Source organism: Misgurnus anguillicaudatus, chromosome 20, assembly GCF_027580225.2.
Source record: "Misgurnus anguillicaudatus chromosome 20, ASM2758022v2, whole genome shotgun sequence".
Lineage (NCBI taxonomy): Eukaryota > Metazoa > Chordata > Actinopteri > Cypriniformes > Cobitidae > Misgurnus > Misgurnus anguillicaudatus.
In genome coordinates, this window is record NC_073356.2 from 13,607,501 (window position 1) to 13,628,505 (window position 21,005).

At 40.8% G+C, this 21,005-nt stretch overlaps 1 protein-coding gene across 1 annotated transcript in view; it reads right to left on the reverse strand.

The window, feature by feature from the left end:
- Window positions 1-21,005, reverse strand: part of jarid2b (jumonji and AT-rich interaction domain containing 2b) — a 149,929-nt gene that overhangs the window by 36,324 nt on the left and 92,600 nt on the right. The window contains exon 4 of the mRNA XM_055219622.2: window positions 5,033-5,202. Within this exon, the coding sequence (XP_055075597.2) occupies window positions 5,033-5,202 (170 nt within the window). The remainder of the gene's footprint in view (window positions 1-5,032; window positions 5,203-21,005) is intronic.

Consider the following 21,005-nt stretch of genomic DNA (forward strand, 5'->3'; position numbering starts at 1 on the left):
AATATAGAAAGAAAGAATAGAAGAAAGAAGGAATAGAAGAAATAAGGAATAGAAGAAAGAAAGAAAAGAATAGAAGAAAGAACAAATAGAAACAATTGAAAGAAAGAAAGAAAGAAAGAAAGAAAGAAAGAAAGAAAGAAAGAAAGAATTGCAAGAGTAAATGCAAGAAAAAATGAGGAAAGAAAGAAAGAAAGTTTTGCATATGAGTGAAGGATTGAAGAATTAAAGAGGGCCTGAATGATACAGATCAACCATGCTGAAAATCACAGCCTGAACTGGTTGAGGATCATGCCAGGTTAACCGTTTTTAGACGGGTCAAGATATATGACAGTTAAGCAAAGGTATGTTTATATACTTTGTGTCAGTATATCTGCCCCCTGTCTAAAAACCACGTCCCCTTCATCTGCACAACAGATAGCGATGTTCAGGAGGGGAAAGACATTCATAACATTGTCTATGTCTTGTGGCAAGAACACGAGAGGATTACGGATTATATCTCACTCTTCTTAATTTACATTCCTGAATGCCTGCAAATCCATTAACCCAGTTTGGCCTCTGCTTGAGGAATCGCTGGGAGAATTTAATCAACCTGCCGTCACGTCATCCTACTGAATCAGACATCTTTGTTTGTTCGTAGTGATGGCTGTATAACACAGATGCTCGTGGCTGCACTCTCAAAAATAAAGGTACAAAGCTGTCACTGGGGCAGTACCCTTTAAAAAAGGTACAAATATGTATCTTTGAACTGCCAATATGTACCTTTTAAAGTACTAATATGCACTCTTTGGGTACAAAGGTGTACCTTTTCGAAACGGTACTGTCCCAGTGACAACTTTGTACCTTTTTTTCTGAGAGTGTGTGGCACTGGTGACAATGCCTTTCTGTCATCCTGCCAAAAACTTTGAGGGACTTTGAGATAGTATATCCTGGAGCACTGGATTTGACACAAGTTGCTTTATTTAGGACATATAAAAACAGGTTAAACAGCCGGTTATGTAACACAGGGATAATAGAGCAGGTTATTCATTTACTGTTATCTCATCACCTACTCATGTTTACTTATGAGGTAAGGGTGCAGGCGGTACAAAGACAGTGTAGATGTGGTTTGCAGCGATCGCTTCTACAGACGGCTAAATTCTTTGGATGAAATGGTCTGCCAAATGCAAACATTTAAATACACCACGCGGGTCATGACCCAAAAAAGCTGACAGGTCTTTTTCTGACAAGGTCAGAAAAAATAACGGTGAATGGAAATAATAAAATGCTACGCTATATTGTGCATAGCAAGGATAGGGAAGTAAACAGTGTAGGGAGGATAAAATTTTGCCATTTGTTTTGTTCTTGATGCTAAAAGTTGCATCAAATTTATCAGTCACTTGGTTAGTCAACTTGGTGCCAACACTGAGAGGTTACACACCTACATTCAACTGTAATGAGGTTGAGATTCAAGAGCATACAGAAACCAAAAACAAACCAAACCAAAGTAAAAAAAAAATTGTAGTAATGTTGCCACATAATGTCAAATCCGTCCCATCAAGCAAAATCAGGTAAGAAACGCTTGTACCTGTCTGTTAGTGTTGGGCGATATGCCCCATTGTGAGATCGTCCTATCGTGAGCCTGTGAGATTGCCGATACATGAGAGTATAGGGGGACGGGGCAATAGTTTACTTATTAATTTATTTATTCATTAATGACAAGTCACTTGATTGGTGGACAAAAAAAGGAGCTGAGTTACTCTAAGGGCAACACTCTCACGACCCCAACCTTCTTGAAACTGATGCCATTAATCCGAATGCATCATTAAAGCCCAGGCGCTCAGAAATTTCCTGTGTGCCAGGGAGCAGAAGCAACACACTCGCTGGTTTTAAACCCCTGCATGCCTAACAACCTCTCTAGGGCAAGGAAATGGCAGAGCCACGCGTATTACAAGCTCAGGTGCGAGAAGAAGTCCAAGACGCAAGCATTACAAGCTATCTCTTGCAAAGTGAAGCCCACAAACCCTCTCATGGAAGGAAAAGCATGCAATGCGGATGTTAATGTAAAACTATAGCCCTATTCGGATGGGATTAGTTTTACAGGGGGACCTCTGAGAAAATCGTGCTTCTCAGAGGTCCTCTGTGTTTTTAATCCCGTCCGAATCGGCCATGTCTGTGTTTTTCTCTGACGACCTCTGTAAAAATTCCAGAGCAATTTACCTACTGTTTTTTGCCGTAGGCTAACAAGTAGGCTAACGTTACTTTAGTAGGATTTGTATATTTTATTTTGATTCGTTAAAATTAAATTAATAAATAACGTGTTACATTTAAAGCAAAATATTAAACATTACAAACACGCGTATCCAGAGCACGTGCTCTTCTGCAACGCCCAAATGCATGAAACAGACACTCCCATCTGTGGAATAGCCTGCATCATTTTAATCCCATCCGAATCGGTACTTAAAATCACAGACGCCCTGGGGGACATGTTGAAACTCAAACGTTTTTTGAAAACTAATCCCGTCCGAATAGTGCTTATGACGATAATAATATTAATTTTAAACTATAATGGGCCAACTATCATCATGAAGACCCAACAACCCTAGTAACAGATTCACACTGAGATGACAAACACACGTTATCAGTACATGAATTTAAAGCACTCTTACGTCACAATGTATTCCTGCATTGTCTCTAAAAAACTTTACTTCAAGGAATAGTCCATTTTATTAAAAGAAAAATCCATAACTTACTCACCACCATGTCATCCAAAATGTTAATGTCTTTCTTTGTTCAGTCGAGAAGAAATTATGTTTTTTGAGGAAAACATTCCAGGATTTTTCTCATTTTAATGGACTTTAATAGAGCCCAACATTTAATACTTAACTCAACACTTAACAGGCATATTTTTTATTTTTCTTGTCAAAAATGACAATCGTTTCACTAGATAAGACCCTTATGCCTTGTTTGGGATTGTTTATAGTCCTTTGAAACTCTGTTGAAAAAAAATTTTAAGTGTTGAGTTAAGTATTAAATGTTGGGCTCTATTAAAGTCCATTCAAATGAGAAAAATCCTGCAATGTTTTCCAAAAAAAAACAAAACAACATAATTTCTTCTCGAGTGAACAGAGACAGACATCAATTTTTTGGATGACATGGTGGTGAGTAAATTAACTGTATTTTTTGTTGAAGAAAATGGACTATTCCTTTAATATTGCATAAGAAAATGCATCTAATGCAATGCGTGTCTTGGACTCCTTTTCGCACCTGAATTTGTAACTTGCTAAAAAAAGGTGTTAAAAAAACAAAAACTTAATTATGCTGTTGACATCTCAGACAACTGAAACTTATGCCACGTACACACCAGAAGCAAATTTAAATATTTGCGCAAGTAGAGTACATACAAAATCAATGCAAAGACGCGAACATGCGCTACACTTCAAACGTGTCTTCCATACAAGTTGAAAATATTCAACTCAAGCAGAATATTCACAAAACACGAAGTTAAATACTGCGAAAAATCTAGAGCGAGGAATACAATCATTCGCGTTTGGTGTATACACAGCATTAGAGATTTGTTAAAGACAAGAAAACAAAAATGTCAATAGAGATTATAGTCTACAGTAAGCCATGATTGAACTCCACAGTCAAATAAATTCTTCATATACTGGCAGTCAGCCATAACTGAGCTATTGTAGGACTGGTCATTTGACCCAGGATATATTTACCCAGATATCATTGATTTTGTATTTACCCGTCAACTCTCTACTGCCCCACCTTACAAAGATCAACACTAGTCTGCATTCACAGACTGTCTTTCCTGATAGCTGGAACAGACACACCAAAGTAAAGAGACCTCTGGAAGATATTGAATAAGCGAGCTTCTTTGAAGGATAATACCACACACAGCAGTCAGCTTTCAACTAACAACACCTGTGTATTTAATGCCAGTTTGACAAAATGCTATGGCGCACACACACATAAATCACAAATACAACCTGGCTTGCATTGAACACAATAGAGCCGCATCATCTATTGCAGTTATTGGGAAGCGGCCAATGATTGCCACGATGGCAAAAGTTTAAATGAGTCAACGAAAGTTGAGGCTGATATGCAGCACCCTCAAAGCATGGAGAGCAAACATTTGGCCTCTCCATGACCTCATGCACGAGGCCATGTCCGGGTATGGCCAATTCCAAAAATACCTCGCCTGATCTCACATACTGTAGGGGAATAAGCTAACCTTTCACATGGTACATCTCAGTGTCATTTGAACACAACTATGACCTACTATTAATCCATTTTAATAAAGGCAACAAACAGAATTTGCCATGATGGTCACCACTGTTTTCGGAAAGCACAGTTACAGGATCTTTTTTGAGGGCTTTCTTAAAATCCTGGTTGGGGGGAGTTTTTCTGAAATCAGGCGATCACAACTCTCCCGCAAGGTCTAAGTATTATGTTGTAAAAACTCCAGCCAACTAATAAATTCAAAGTCCAATGCGAAAAGTTTTACGTGGTCCAAATAGGAATATTCTGCTTCCACATATCCAGCAGGTTTTATACATCTCATGAACCAGGAGAACCAACTGAACCTAGTAAAATACTAGTAAATGAACACTTAAAGTCCCCAGACAGAGCTGTGACCCAGCCCAGATAAAATTATTGTGTGAGCTTACCTATAAGGCTCCGAGGTACGCTAAACCTTTCGATTTGACCAGTTCTGTAGTTAAATATTTGCCATTTACTCTATAGGAGCAATGTTTACTGACCTTGAAAGCAACAGTTACCCACAATCCCCTGTGTGAAAGGCATATCCTGGGTAAGGTGAGAGGTAAGATGTGTATCTGTGTGTGTCTCTGACACGTCACGTTGATAACAAAACATTGAAAGGTTGGCGAGTCAATGGTTTTATGTTTGCACAGCAAGTTCAGAGCCATGTAAAGCCACCTTTGCTATGTTACTAGATACCAATGCTACGGTTCAGGTCACCACCAGGTGAGCTACAGGCAAAAACAGCGTAAGAATACCACAGGGATTAAAAGATGGGCAGTACCTCGAAGGCATATGAAGGTGAGAAAGTCCTCCGTCTTGGGTTTGCGTCTGGAGAGGAATGTGATATGCGTGTGCGGCGTGGGCAGAGAGGGATCGGCCATCTTCACTGGTGTGGTGCTGGGAGAGTTGGGTTGAGACTGGGCGAATTTCCTCTGTGCATGCAGTCTTGGCCTGAAAGGAAATGAAAACAATAGCTTTTTAATAAACTTGCTTTTTTAACATATAACAGAGCCTCTATGGATACATTATCAAAACTGTTTTCGTCTAAAAATCCCCATTTGGCACTGTGGCTCAGATAACGTTGCCAAAGCAATAAATTCCTCTTAACGCATTTGCTATTGCAATGAAAAACTCCACTCGGGGCCTTGCTGTTGCTGTGACTAATTCGGTCGATCTGGATCTCATTCAGACACGTTTGTGGTCCGATTAGCACACAAAAGCTGCTATTTCTGATAGTCATCCAAACATTTTCTGGAGAGAATTGACCTGACGAGGCAGAAACTATGCAAGCTGACACTTGAGAAGCCAAACAGCACCTGTAGGAATTTGTCAGAGTCGACTCCCGGATGCCGATTCACATCAATGCAACGAAAAGTAATTAAGTTCTTCATTACGTGCCGTCAAAACCTCGGCAGCAGCTCAGTACTGATAAATAGTACTAAGGATACATCAAATTGTCGACTGTCAAGGCCAATCCTTCGCATATATTCATCCATCGTGTTCGCAAAGCTTTTCCCTTTTAAGACATGCAAGCCACTGATTTTGCATTTCAACTTTCTCCCCGGGAAGGGTGACGGTACGGAATGCTAAAAACAGTATAAAACCCTATGTTTTAATAACTCCTCCACCCTCCACGAACTGCCAGGAGAGACACGTGCTGCACTTTCCATTTCAGCTGCATTTCATCATTTTACCCACATTGACTCCCTTCGGTCTTGCCTGATGTTTGCTGCCAAACATGTTCGCCTGCAAAGAACGATGGGGGTGGATGAGTGAGAGGTTTGGGGGTAAAAGAAAAACATCATTCACTTCTGTACAAATTAATCTTATATTCAATCAGAGGTCTATTCCCGAGACGTCTCGCCAACCTCGGGCAGCTTTGACGAAGCTGCGATGGCATCACTAATAAATGCTCGCAATTCTGAAGGAAGAATTGTCTTTTCCACATCCCTAATATCTGGAAACTGAAATGAGGAAAAACTTAGTAGGAAAATATTAGTATGAATATTTTGACCAAGGCTGGTCACACAAGTGAAGATTTTAAGCCTGATTTTGGGCCTGATTTGCACCATGCCCCCCTGCGATTGGAGAGGGCATGGCCTAGTCAAGAGGCTTTTTACAACAATTTTTTTGTACAAAATGTTAAAATTATACAATGACTTGGTCTGTGGTGTGGTGAATCTGGCGTTTTTATTGTTTTTCGTAGTAAACTAGTGGGGAATTGTTTTGAAAACTTCCGATGTGGAAAAATGACAGCCAGAGGGATTAACCCATTTATTTTCTATGCATGATACACAAATGACAATGCGTATGGACGAAGTGGTAAACAACAAATCTTCCAACTCAACAGGGGACAACATCAGAATCGCACATTAGGAATCTTAATCGCTTGACTGTGTTTTCAAACCGCAGCTGGCTTGACCACAGACATAGTAATACCAAGGTTATGCAGCAACTTTTTTTTCATATCCCCGGCAATGCACAATAATTTGCAGGTTTTTTACAGCATGTTTGTTGTCTGGACGCTATATTCGGTTTGCGTGAACCAGTGGGCGGGGCTACCGAAGTAGACCTTAAGCCCGGTATACACTGCGATTTTAAATAGTCCTTTAGGATTGTTACTTGCCACACTGTGCGATCAAGATTGTAGTTACGTCCATGTCACACTGGATGATCTCAGTTTCCATCAATGTAAGACTGTACAAGTTAAAAGACTTTTAAAAATCAGATGCACGCAAACAAACACGTCCATAGTTTTACGTGATCGATGGCCGACGGCTCTGTGAACACACGCTGAAGCGAAGGTAGTAGCAAACCAAAACAACACATATCCGTTCATTTTAATCATGACTTGTCTCAAGCATAAAAAAGAAAAAAAAAACCAGAAGCAGACGAGTACCTGGCATTTGTATTTCCAGTGCGATTTCTCTCCAGGCTGCTTCATTTTTTATCCTATCATGGTACAGTAGTGATGACACAAGGTAGAACCACTCTTTATCTCTCCATAACTCCATAAGTTTTTCATCTTGCTGTACTGTCTACCTGGCTCTTTTTGACATTTGTCTGCGTTGGTTTGTTGTTGTCGCACTAATTGCGTCATCAGGTTCTATGCTTCTATTGGTTCTTGATCTGTTGGTTGTCGTAGGAGATGTCACACAGCAGGATTGTGTCTCAAAATTTCTGACACTGCCAGAATTTTGTCCGAGGATCATTTTGATCGCAGCGGTCATTAATCGGCTATCTTTGAACATGTCATACTAGCGATCAAAGATGGCAGATTTTAGCCTAGGATTCCAGGAATGTTTTAGGAATTCAAAATTTGTCCCAGATAGCTAAATCGTGGGAGAAATCTTACAATGTGCACCAGGCTTTAAGTGGAGGCAGTGTTTAAAATTTGACTATTATGTCATAACTTGGTATATTCCAGAAACCTGCCGTTTTCTGGCCTTGGTGTCAATAACACAGTAAAAAGGACGTTTTTAGTTCGGAAACTTGCAGAATGTTCATCCAAGTACGATGACCTCATAAATAAAAAACGCTCAAGTTAAAATTGATTCCTTGCTTTGCCACTCCTTTAAGGGACTATTTTTGTTAAGGTCTCACTAATTGATAGCCTGACGTTGCCATACTCAATTCTAGTCAGAATTTGAGTCTGATACCGCTCCATTGAGCTATAATTATGAGGCGTGTCTCAACCGAAAAATGCCTCTGCACTCAATTGGATAGACCTACGACCAATCAGAGCAACCGAGTGTGTAACGTATGTTGAAATTACGTCTTTGCAGCCTGACCGAACTGCTAGTTATTTCGCTATGACACAACATTGTGATTATACTGAGTTAGCGAATGTACATCAACACCTATTATGTTTACAACATTTCGTTTATATCACAACATGAAGTATTTACTAAGTCATAGAGTAAGACTATCTCTTACCATTTGTACGTTAGGTGAACTTCATCCACGACGATACCCATTACGTTTGCTTGAAAATATTGGAGCCTAACATGTCCCTCCACTTACAGCAACCACGATTCCGGGCTTCCGAAAAGAAGCTGGCAACGACCGCTAATTATATCCATCTCGTCGTGCACGCTGAGTTGCATCGCCGTGATAACGTTAGCCTTTTCAGTTGCGACCAACTTTTACCGAATAGGACATCAACAAATGCCCTGCTCGCGTTTCTCTGTTCCTCTTTTAAAATCAATGCTCTGTCGATATATTTTAGAACAGACTCAATGTCAGAATCCACACATCTGAACTCTACAGCGGCAGCCATTCAACACACGCGCTCTTTGGTGACGTGGTTCATTACGTTACTGTTGATTATCTGTCCATCATCGTATAAAGCCCGCCCTGACAATTTGATTGGTTCGACCAGCATTTGTTCTAAAATAGTAGCTCCTCAACGGAGAAACCCCAGACCCATCTTCCCGTTTACAAAATCTTGTGGGCGGGGCTAAGATGGGCTGGCACCCAGGCTAACTAATTGAGCTTGTGTTATTGCAGTTTGGCTTGTGGAAGTCAACGGTCAACTATCTTAAAAAACGTTTTAAAAAACATTACATTTTTATGAAATGAAAATCTATATTGTAATAATAATGATAGTACTAATGGTTTATCAATACCATTTAATGGCCTACTGCTGCTGTGGTTACATTGGTACAGGTGAAAGGACAAGTAATGAGAGATGAATAATTCGCAATGTAACTCTTGTGGTGAGCAAAATGATTTTTGAGAGTATTTTATGGATACCAACAATCTGCTAACATCTAGGAAAATATTAAAACTTAAAAAATAACTTAAATTCAGACTGTGGCTTCAGAAAACAGACTTTATACAGACTACTTTTTATGATTCGGTCATGGTGCTTGTGGATGCTTGAAAGCCTCAGTTGTCATTCACTGCATTGCAACTACAGCACAGTACAGCCAAGTACAGTACAGTAGAGTCCATGGAAAAGTGTGACTAGAATAATTCTTCAAAATCCTCAATTTGTGTTCCACAGCGGAAAGAAAGTCATGATAAGTAAATGACTAAATTTTCCTAAAATTGTTAAATTCTAAAAAAGAACAAGAATAAGGCGACTAAACGTCTCATAGGGAAAAAAAAACTAGCATGGACTCATGATTAAAAACAAGTTACGTTTCAATTTGACATATAATCGCCCTCTGAACCAGCATCATCTTTTTAAACAGAGCCTGTAGTTCCACACCCAAACATTGACACTAATCAGTGGATATTACACAGGCAAAAAGTTCATTTAAAGTAGACTGCCTGAGGACCGCTGACAGCTGAGTGGAGATTTCAGCCAACAAACACAAACGCAAAAAACTGGCCCTGCTAGAAATACAACAGAGCCAACAAGCCGTTCTGTTATTTATTGATTGCTAATGTGTTTGAGGCCGAGGTCTAACCTCATTTAGACGGTCCAGGGGAGGATTCCTACTCTGCAAAAAAATAAGTAAATAATCTTTCCTCGTTGCGGTTTTCATAATAAACCTAAACACACTGTTTGGTACTGAGAATTGCTACTTTAAATTTGTTAGTACAGCTAACAAAATGCTTAATTTTGCTGCAGCTGTGCTAAAACAGGATCCAGTAAAACTACGAGGGACGTTACGGTTCATAGAGTCAGTCTAGACTGCTTGAATCTCAAAGACTCCTTGTGTTTTTTGGACTATTCATCCTACCTGTTTTTTAGGCTATATAGGTAGCTGCAAATGTAGTCAGATGCAGCAAGATAGCTCACCAAGTTTCAAAACAAGGTTAATGTGCGGAGGTGCTCCACATTTTCTTAGGACTTTCCGCAGGAGTTGTGACTGTCCCAGTTACAGTCTTTTCAAACGACTGGTGAACTTAAAATGAAGTTGGGCTCTACAATTCACTTCAGGTCTTCATGCTTCCTGTGTCAAACCAAGAAAGTGGGATAAATTTCACACCATGAGTGATGGAGAGGGAAAATGGGACCCAACCACATCCTTCCAGACAGGATGGGTGAACAGGAGCCATGAGATTGATCAATCCGGGCATTCCTGTAGTGTTGGTCTTACTCTTCCTCAGTGGGCGAGAGGCATTGCAATGCTATAGCCCCAGCCTGTACACTCCTTAATGGGATAGATATGGGTTCCCTTACAATGCCGGTCTTTTAACAAGAGGCTCATGCATAATTTACAGCTGATAAATACCACAACGGGGTCAGTCCAGGAACTGGGGCTCTGATCTTGTTACCATTTAGCTCATGATAGCCAAAAAACGTGATGAAGAACAGTGAGTGAGGTCAGGTTTAAAAGGAGATTGATTTCTGTTTAACCTCTCAGAGATCAGACTCGTATAAACAGAGATGCTTCTGATAGTTTTATGGAAATGCATCTACATCTAACTTCAGTGTATCAGTCTCCAAATCTTCCTCCCCTTTCAATGCAAGTTGTAATACAGAGAAGAGGTCAAAGATTGAATTGGGCTTTTTGGGGTTTGGACCAGCTGGGCAATATCTAGAGAGTGAAAAAGTGAAGGGCCAGTCAGTGGAAAGAAAACAGCGAGAGTCTAGCACCTGCTGGGAAGGAACGGAGGGAGGGATTATGGCAGGATGTCCTGATTTATCCTTCTCTAATCCTTCTGCCTTACCCTTTAAAGTACACCCCGCTCTGATGTTACATGTGGGGCTTTTGGGACATTGATTGGCTTTCAGGACAGCAGCGAGTGTGGGGATCTGGGGTGTCCACTGGCCAACAGCAGCTGGATCTATGTGGCTTAATGGAGGGTTAGGAGAGGAGAAGGCGGCCAGTGATCGAATGTGCTTTAGTAACCTTTGTGTTACCTTGCTTTACAAGCAACATCTGTTGGGAGCTGAAGTGAACAAGACCAGATCGCACAGTGTATGTTACTGGAACACAAGAATGAATATGATGAAGGCATGTGGGCACATTGATTTTAAGCTGTGTAAACCAAAGCCATCCCAACCTTCACCAGCAGTTGGAACACAGATGAGCTGTGAGCGACCACCAGACATATTCTGTGATCTCTGCTGGTTTTGTGTGATATCTTCAGTAAAACGATCCCTCTCCAAATCCACGAGAGCCCAGCGGGAAGATAAATCAACATGAGTGCCGCAAGCTCCGGGCCTCCAACGAGTGCTTTAATGCTCTCCAGCGTGTGCAATTGTTTTGAAAGAGGAATGACGTTCCCCTAAAAGAGCACCAAATCGTGCCGAACAGGAGGAGGAGTCGGAGGGCTTCCGCAAACAAAAGCACATTGTCGGCGCCAGAAGTAAACGTGACGACCCCTTTGGTGTCAGCACCTCCCCCCGGCGCCCGGAGCATCAAAGCATTCCAGAGCGGCTGGAGTCACTCCTAATCTCAGCAGCAGGCCCTGGCTCTCCACGGATCAGATGAGCAGAGCAGGGGAGAAGCTCACGGGGAGGGAGAGTGAGATGAATGATCGCAGGAGTGAAATAGATGGAGCCGTGAGGAGAGGGCAGGCACTGATAGACCCCAGGGCCAGAGATATTTGAGTTTCAGGAGGGAGGAGAGGGGAGGAGGCGTATGAAAACCCTTTGTGTTAAACACAGATTTAAGCGGAACCATTATCGTCACATGCACGTTAACGGAGGCAATTTTTAGGGATAAGTGTGCAATGAGGAGAGCAACCTTTATATAGTCAAACACTGTAAAACTGCAGTAAAAGTATAAACTGTCAGACACAACAGCATCTGTTGTTTATATGTTGATAGTAATAATAACTATAATAGTTTAAATAAGGGCCATACTGTACCCTGTTGAAGCCAACAATTTCCCATACCAAAACTATTTTCAGGGTTCCCACACCTTAGTTAACTTCAATTTCAAGGACCTTTCAAGGACTTTCCAGATCCAATAACCTCAAATTCAAGGACTAAATGTGGGGACACATTTCAAGTGAGAGCAAGGTTACATCGTGTTACCATTTAAGATACATTGTAACAGTTTCCTTTCAAGGGAACTAGCGCTTTGTCACTGCGGTGACACTTTGGGGACGCCTCTAGGGATAAGTGCATCTGAATGTGTATATCAAATTTAACCAATGGGTAGGCCAGGAAGTATATCGGTATCTGAAATATTGCCAAAGACGGCGTTACAGGGACACAGGAAGTATGGCAAGGGAGACGCAGCATCTCGTTCTCTTCTCAGGGAACAAGTGTTACATACGTAACCAGAGACGTTTTCATGTGTCAAACACAACTATGCAAAAAAGCATTTTGGTTTGAATCAACATTCGAATTATAAGTCGCTTTAGATAAAAGTGTCTGTCAAATGCATAGCAAGCTTTATAGAGAAGAACAGTATTTTTTGGTGATATAAACTGTATCTTCCCATGCCTTCAACTTTACTTATCTTGCAGATTCTATAATCTCTTGTCCCATGTGAACTGTACCATGATGTAATGACCAGCCAACGAAACGAAAGCATAACACGATTTCATAATATTCGGCATACGCTGAACTGCTCTGCAGTGTTTGTCTAGTATGCCATCTATTTGATTTGTGTTTTCAGAGCTAAACAAGCACTGGAGATTGACTGTAATCTCTAATGTAGTTTACTTAGAGTCACTCGCTGAAGTCTGCTCAGTACACATTCTGTAATCAGTAAATCCATCTTCCATCACATGCAGCTGCTCGAGCTTTAAGCTTCACTAAAACTGGAAGGACACGAACACAAACCAGCTATCAATTAAAACGTGAACAAATATCAAATGGGACACAAAAGCATGCCATTTATAAACCCCAGTCTCTTATGGATGTCAACGTCTGTACTGAATCAAGGCAATCCAATAACTTTACTGTATTATCCAAGGAAAAGACTAAGGTGAGGTGGTCACCATGTCCCCAGACAGACTACAGTAAAAAGAGATAGCGACATAAATGTTGATACAGATACGGCGTGTTTTTCAGTAAAGTCGACCACTTTTTATTCTCATACACATGCAAACTCCCTCTCTCCTCTTTCTCCGCTAAAGCTAAACAGCTCCAGATGGGCCACATGGTCCTGATAAAGTCTCCCAGCAGCCCCTGCCAGAGCGGAGCAGTTGGCTCGGAGAGGACGGCGAGGAGCCAGACGCACATGTGCCGAGCAGCTATCAGCAGCCAAAACAGCGCAGTGAAAAGTCCGATTCTGGGTCATGTATGAGTCGCATCTAATAAACGACTCTAAAATGACAATCGCTACAAAACGGTGACGATGCAAAAGCGCAGCGTGTGACTTTGGTTAGACAAAAATGAAAAATAAAACCGAGTTGCGTACTTTAGATCCGTACAGTATGCTACATTAATGCACATTTACAAACAACAGAAGATTGAAGTACTTCCCACGTTACAAACAAGTACGTACCTAAAGATAACACATCTCTTTTGATTCGATTCCCAAGGCACATACTGATAAAATGCATAGATTGAATGCACTGTACTTCACTTTGCATAAAAGCATCTGCCAAATGCTGAACATCACTGCCAATGTTATTAATAGCCTAACTATCAGATAAACTGTTTCATGACAATTAAATGTCCCATCTAGAGGTGCAGATCTAATTGAATATTTGTCATATAGATATGCCAGAAACTTAGGAACAATATTAAAAATGTTTTGCAATGCATTTAACTTCTGTGGATATTTAGTGGGAAGTATCATAGAGGGACTTGATTTCATTCATCAAGCCAGGGTTTGATTGGATACAGAAATGTTACAATATGATATTATTGGTTAACATAATTTTCATTTCCGAGGCACAGCAAGTTATTACATTTTAACAGAGGATTATGAAAACAAACATGCTTTTTCTTCAGTAAAACATGCACCAGTGAATAAGTTGCAGGCGCATTTATTAAGAAAATCGGCTCGATTTGGATGCCATGTTTTTTTCACCATTAAATAAATCAGATCCAGTTTGTAAACAGTTTCCCTGGGAGATTACAGAGAGCGGAGACACTGATTCAGTAAACAGTGTTGAGAGATGCTATCTGACTCCAGAACAAATGAATGGGATTTCGACATCCGTCCCTAAGGAGGGCTTTTAGAATAAACTTTTGGCCTTCAAATAAACTGCAGCTAATTTCTTATTGCTTCTCTGTCTGTTTGAGTTAAAGTCTCTGGTCAGGATATAGGGAAGATGGTTCGATATTATACTGACCTTTAACCCCTTGCCTCACCATTCTGCACTTGTGTATCAGACCATTTGTCAGATGAACAGAGGGCCGTGGGGTCATTGATCTCACAAATACAATCCCAAACTCTTTTAGGAGTTCGTCCACAAATGCCAACCTTAAAACTACAGCCTAAAACACAGCTACACCAGAGGATTAATGGCTTAGACTAATACATATGGATTTTTATTTTGGCTAACACACACAGGGCCATAATCAAATATTTTTCTGTTTAATGATCTAACGGCTTTCAAAAACAGATTTGTGATTACTTAGGATACCAAAACAGTATAAATGGTAAACATTTAACAAAGAAAATTTGTCATAAAGCAAGCATTTTTTACTATCCAATTAACTCCTTACCAGTAAAAACAAGCCCCCCCCACCAAAACTGTCATAAAGGAGTATTTCTTACCATCTTATGATTAAAATCAAGCTCCGCCCTCCAAGAAACTATCATAAAGGAGTGCTGCTTACCACTCATTATGAAAATCAAGATGAAATTATCATAAAGAAAGCACCTTTCACAATCTAATTAACTAAATGAATAAAATCAAGCCCCACCTTCTAAGAAACTGTCACAAAAGAGGGCTTTTCAACATCCAATCAACTCCTCGTAAATAAAATGAAGCCACGCCCTCCAAGAAACTGTCATAAAAAGAGTGCTTTTCCACATCCAATCAACTCCTTATGAATAAAATAAAGCCATTCCAACCAAGAAACAGTCATAAAACGAGGGCTTTTCAACATCCAATAAACTCCAATAAAATCAAGCTACGCCCTCCAAGAAACTATCAAAAAAAGTGCTTTTCAACAACCAATCAACTCCTTATGAATAAATTCAAGACCCGCCCTGCAAGAAACGGTCATAAAAAGAATGCTTTTCCACATCCAATCAACTACTTAGAAATAAAATCAAGCCCCGCCTTCCAAGAAACTATCAATAAAGTGCTTTTCAACAACCAATCAACTCCTTATAAAATCAAGCTCTGCTCCCCAAGAAACCGTCAAAAATAGAGTGATTTTCAACATCCAATCAAATCCTTATAAACAAATCAAGCCCCGCCCGCCCTCCTAGAAACGCCATAAAAAGATTGCTTTCCACATTCAATCAACTCCTTATGAATAAAATAAGCCCTTCCCCGCCCTTCAAGCAACTATGATAAAAGAAGGCTTTTCAACATTCCAATCAACTCCTTAGGAATAAAATAAGCCCTGCCCCGCCCTTCAAGAAACTATGATAAAAAGTACTTTTCAACAACCAATCAACTCCTTATAAAATCAAGTTCTGCCCTCCAAGAACCTGTCAAAAAAAGGAGTGATTTTCAACATCCAATCAAATCCTTATAAAAAATTAAGACCCGCCCTTCAAGAAACGGTCATAAAGAGAACGATTTTACCATCCAATGAACTCCTTATGAAATAAATCAAGCCCCGCCCTACACATTTTTTCTTCTTGAATACTAGTTTCACTTGGAAATGTCATTAACTAAAGCAAATTTGCACAATAACTAAACGGTAAACATACAAGTCATATATGAGCTAGCATCACATTTTAAACAGCAAATAAATGAGAGCAGAACTTGACTGATAATGAATTCTGTCATTTATACCAGCAAAGAGCCACAACAAAACCAACAAAATTTTCATTTCTGCCGTAAACGTATTTACAGGCGTACGCTTGGCTCGCAGTAGCTTCAAATCTAAACACGAGTGTGTTTACATGACTTATGGTGCCCATGAAGTATTTATTACCTTCCCAGTCACTCTGTAAATTTATACTATAAAGTTCCTGCAGTATGACGGCTATCCACAACCCAGACAATACCAGCGTGGCAGTCTACACACTTAATCCAATTTGGACCTGATTTTATTAAAGGCAACCAAGAGCTTTTGTTACATAATAGAAAGCATGAGCTGCAGAGGCCGTAGAGGAGAAAGAAAGAGAGCAGTACTCCTATAAAAATCCCAGACTAAATCCCATGTCTCTATTTAAGATGTCTGTCACTCTTTATATAAGACTGCAACTTAACCCAGCCGGTGTGGTTTGACAATAGAGCAGCCAGTCTGAGCTCAGACAGGTGGTCCAGACTGGCACTGATCCAGACTCTGAGAACCCACGGCACCCTCCTCTCCGTCTTAACACATCCGTCTGCTGCTCGTGCGTGATGCCAAACTGATGCTCCCAAATACTGTCAATCTCTTTCAGGCATCACACTGCACTGCGAAAGCATTTCAAGGCAACAAACGTGGATAGAGAGAACAAGGAAGCTGACAGCCAGTCATGAGATTAACATTTCATGCACAAATCCGTCCCAAAGTGATTTCTGCTGGATCATCTCTAGCCTTGCAGTGCCAGACTTTAACTGTGTGCATAGTCAGATCCAATTTGCAGCCAATTCTGGCCAAGAACTGCCCACTTATATAAAGGTACATGCAAAAAGACAGTGACCTGCCCCTACATGTCATAAAATTTAAATAAAGGATGTGTGATGTATAGATTTGAACAAAATTGACAAAAAGTCTTGATCCTGGCACTAGATTCACTAGGTGCTCCTGCAGATCAATTGGTGGAGCAGTGCAAAAGGTTGTAGGTTTAATACCCAAGGAACACAAATGTCCGCCAAACGTAAATGTGCCACATTAGAGCTTGACTGTAGGTAATGTTAACCCTGTACATAGTACAGGGACATCTTACATTTGTCCTCAAACACAGTTGGTGTTGGAATTAGTTGGGAATGCTGGGATTGCGGTGCAAAGTCATTTTTATACAAAACAACAAAGACACATGCACACAGTATTTTCTCCCATCATTGGTTCTTAGGGGAGACAGCTTGTTTGATACCTGTGCACACAATAACAGCCCACAGGCACAGTTAAGGGCGCACTCACACCATCCAAACCAAACCGTGACCCAGCGCAAGTGAACCACGATCAAGCCCGCCAGGGCGTGATTAACCAAACCATGCCCGGGCGCGGTACAGAGCGACCACACAAGTCAAACAAACCAGGCTTTGGGGGTCAAACATGCCCGGGCGCGGTTTGGTTTGGATAGTGTGAGTGTGCCCTAAGTGTAATTTATAGTCGTGCATATGTCCTACGCCGTAGGTTACGCATAGGCTGTGCGTAGCCTGGTGCATACCTTGCCAAAATTTCCGTTCTACGTGGAATGTAAACACAGTGATTGGTCCAGTAGATGGGCCAAGTTGGGGAGTAATTTAACTCAAACTGCAAAAAAGCCGCTGATTATTTACCTCCATCACTAGCTGCTGCTTCTTTGTTTGTGGGATTACAGGCCAAGCTGCTGCTTCTTTCGCTGTTGCACTGCTGTTATATGTGAGGATACCGCCTACTAGAGGTCTGCATGTGTAATTGCACGTTGACGCAAACGACGAAGCAGAAGAATAAAAACCAACCCATAGCCTACCAATGCTATATTATTGTTATATGTAGTGTTATGGAAGTACCCTGCTGAATGTACAGCGCAGTGGATCTGAAACTGGGGGGGCATGCTTGTTTATTGCACATGGCCTGCTGACCGTAAGTGCGGTTTGTGCTGCATTGAGCGGCACTGACTGCGGACCAGCAAAAACACATTCGGCTTTTAGCTGCTGCATCGAGCTTGATTTATTGCAGTGATGAAAGGAAAATTACATCTTATGGAATGTACATATAGGTCAGGAGGCATCACTTTTTCAAAAATAAGTAATTATACTAATACATTAAAGGACAGCCCAGAAAAAAAGGTCTCAAAGCAACATGCATAACTCATAGACCAAAACAGAGCTAATGGAGCATGGCTGCCATTCAACTTTCACTGTTGGCAAAGAGTTTAAAAGTGGTCAAAAAAGCATTAGCGCATATACAGAAGAAGCATTAAGGGAATAAAAGACGTTTACCACATGTATACACAAACCGAGGTGAATTCACACTTCTTATCGAGTGTTATCAGTATCAAATATGACGTGCCCTAACATACAGCAGCCGAGATTACGACCCACTGTTCCCACTCATCCAGGCACAACCAATCGGTAGCCACAATTGTCTGGTGAGCAAATACCTCAACCCGAGTCCTCAAACACGGGACATTCCTGCCCTCTGAATCAACCGGAGTTTGGAGCCAAGCGGCCTACCTGAGATTCCTCTTCTCACGCTACACCTCTCTGTAGGTTTCTGAAAACATGAGTCACGGCTACAATCATGTCTAATCAGCCCGCTCTCTGCTGACATTGATCTGCCATAGCATCACACTGGATTGTGTGGTATGTAGTGCAGCCAGCGTATTTAGAGAAAAATCAATATGCTATTATGGAGCCGCATGCACGGTATCGGTGATGGCCCTGTGTCCGGATGAATAGGATGCATTTAAAGTGGATGAGAGAGAGAGAGGAAGAAAGAGAGAGAGACCTATTAAATTTAAGTTCGATTGACTAACCCAATTGCTGAATGAATTGCTGTGGGTCAGTGACAGGCTTAAGTGCGGAGTATAGTCTGTTTTTGACGTGTACGCAAATGTACGTGTACGATCGAATCCGCAGCCTTGCAAAATATAGTTTATTTGACTCGTACATGTACACAGACATTCGACGCATACACATTACGACAAAATGCAATGCATCTCCTGGACTACATACTACATTTTCATGTAGGCACATGCGCAACTTACACATACAATGTACAGTACAGTACGCTCGCACTCTTCTGATAATAAAATTGCAAAACGCGCATTGTACACGAACACTCGCGTACACGTAAAAATTGACTATACTTCGCTTTTATGCTAAATAAAATAGAAATAAAACACGCAATATAGCTCCGTGGTAGAGCATTGCGCAAAAAGCTATGAGTTCGAACCCAGGGAAAACGCATACTAATGAAAAATGTATAGCTTGTAATGCACTGCAAGTCGCAAGCGTTTGCCAAATGCATAAATGTTAATGTTAAATATTAAAGCAATATAAACAATGTATAGTGGATGATAAGCAAATCTCCTGTATGCATGCAATACCGAATTACTTTAATTGCCAAAATGTGTAGCATACAATCTGTGCACACTATACGATATACTGTAACCATACAGAAATGCTCTCAACTCCACCTTTATTACATTAGACCAGGGGTCACCAACGTGGTGCCCGCGGGCACCAGGTAGCCCGCACAGAGTCTGTGAGGTGCCCGCCAAAGCACATTCTATTAAAAGTCTCAACTGTAATATTTATTCATTACATATTTTTTATATTAGCTTGGCTTGGTTTATGTATGTTAAAATTTTAAACAATACTAAAACATATAAACAAGTCAAATAAAATAAAATAAACAAGTAAAACAAAAAAGTTTTAAGAAGACTATATCAAAAAGTAGCCCTCCAGATTGTTTTATACATTGTGGTAGCCCTTGCTTATAAAAAGGTTGGAGACCCCTGCATTAGACAGTTTACGTTACACAACGTGCAGTACGCATTAAACTTTCACATTTCTAAAAGTTTTAATGTAACTAATCAATAACAAAACTCAATTAACAATTGAAGCCCCAATTCGTAACTTTTTTGGAAAAAAATAAAAATCGGTTATTGAGGTTTTACATAAACAGTCAGTGTTTAAGCCTATAACAATGATTTATAACTTGTGTTGGACTTTGCGTCAGTTGAAATGCAAGTTGTTTTTCATCAAATGTAAGGACAAGCACATAAAATAACCTGCAATTTCGTTATAAAATTGAGATGGCGATAGAGAGGCAAAAGTTACAGATTGCTACTTTAAGGCAGTTCCAACACGACTTTTTACAGTCACCGCCAGATACAGAAGACCTAACGTGTAAAGGCGGAATTGGCTGAACACAAGAGATCTGGCAGCAACCTTGCCGTTACTACAGAAAAACATGAAGAAAGCCCTTTTCAATTCCTGCCACATTTGGTGCCTCCTTGTGTTGTCTGGGTGTATTTAGAGAGTCTGGCCGCTGTGATTTTAAAAGAGGGGTGGGATGTTACCGAACTGACATTTGGCAGAACTCTGAAACTCGGAGCGAGCCCTCTCTGTATCCCGATCCTGGGAATGCAAACAGCAGTCTACTCCCAAATGGATTTCCACATCCCTCCCCCTGCAACCTGGCCAGCCCCTGCACCTGTGCCCCTGTCTTGTTCGCTATCCCTCCCTTTCTTGTTGGTTTATTGGAGGCCAGGTGTGAGAGACGTTGGCACCGCCTCAATCGGGCTCCTTTTTGGACATCTGCTACCCACATAAGATGGTAATACGTTGTTCGGCGCACACACAAATACACTTTCAATGCATGCAAAAGTCCAGAAAGATTACCGTTAGCCATGGAGTAGTTTGGTAAAGAAACAGATCAGATCATCCAAAATTGTTAAATCTATCATCCCAAGTGCATATAACTGATGTGACGTCTAGCTGATGATGCAGTGGTTTATTTTGTTGTCCAGCTGAGAGTGCCTCATATTACAGCCATTGTTCAAAAATGCTGACAGAATTTTTACTATCGAGTTCAGTAGTCATTTAAGACCACACTTCTCTTGTGCACAAGGCAAATACAAGGCAGAGCAGAACTCTCTGCATCCCAGCATGCT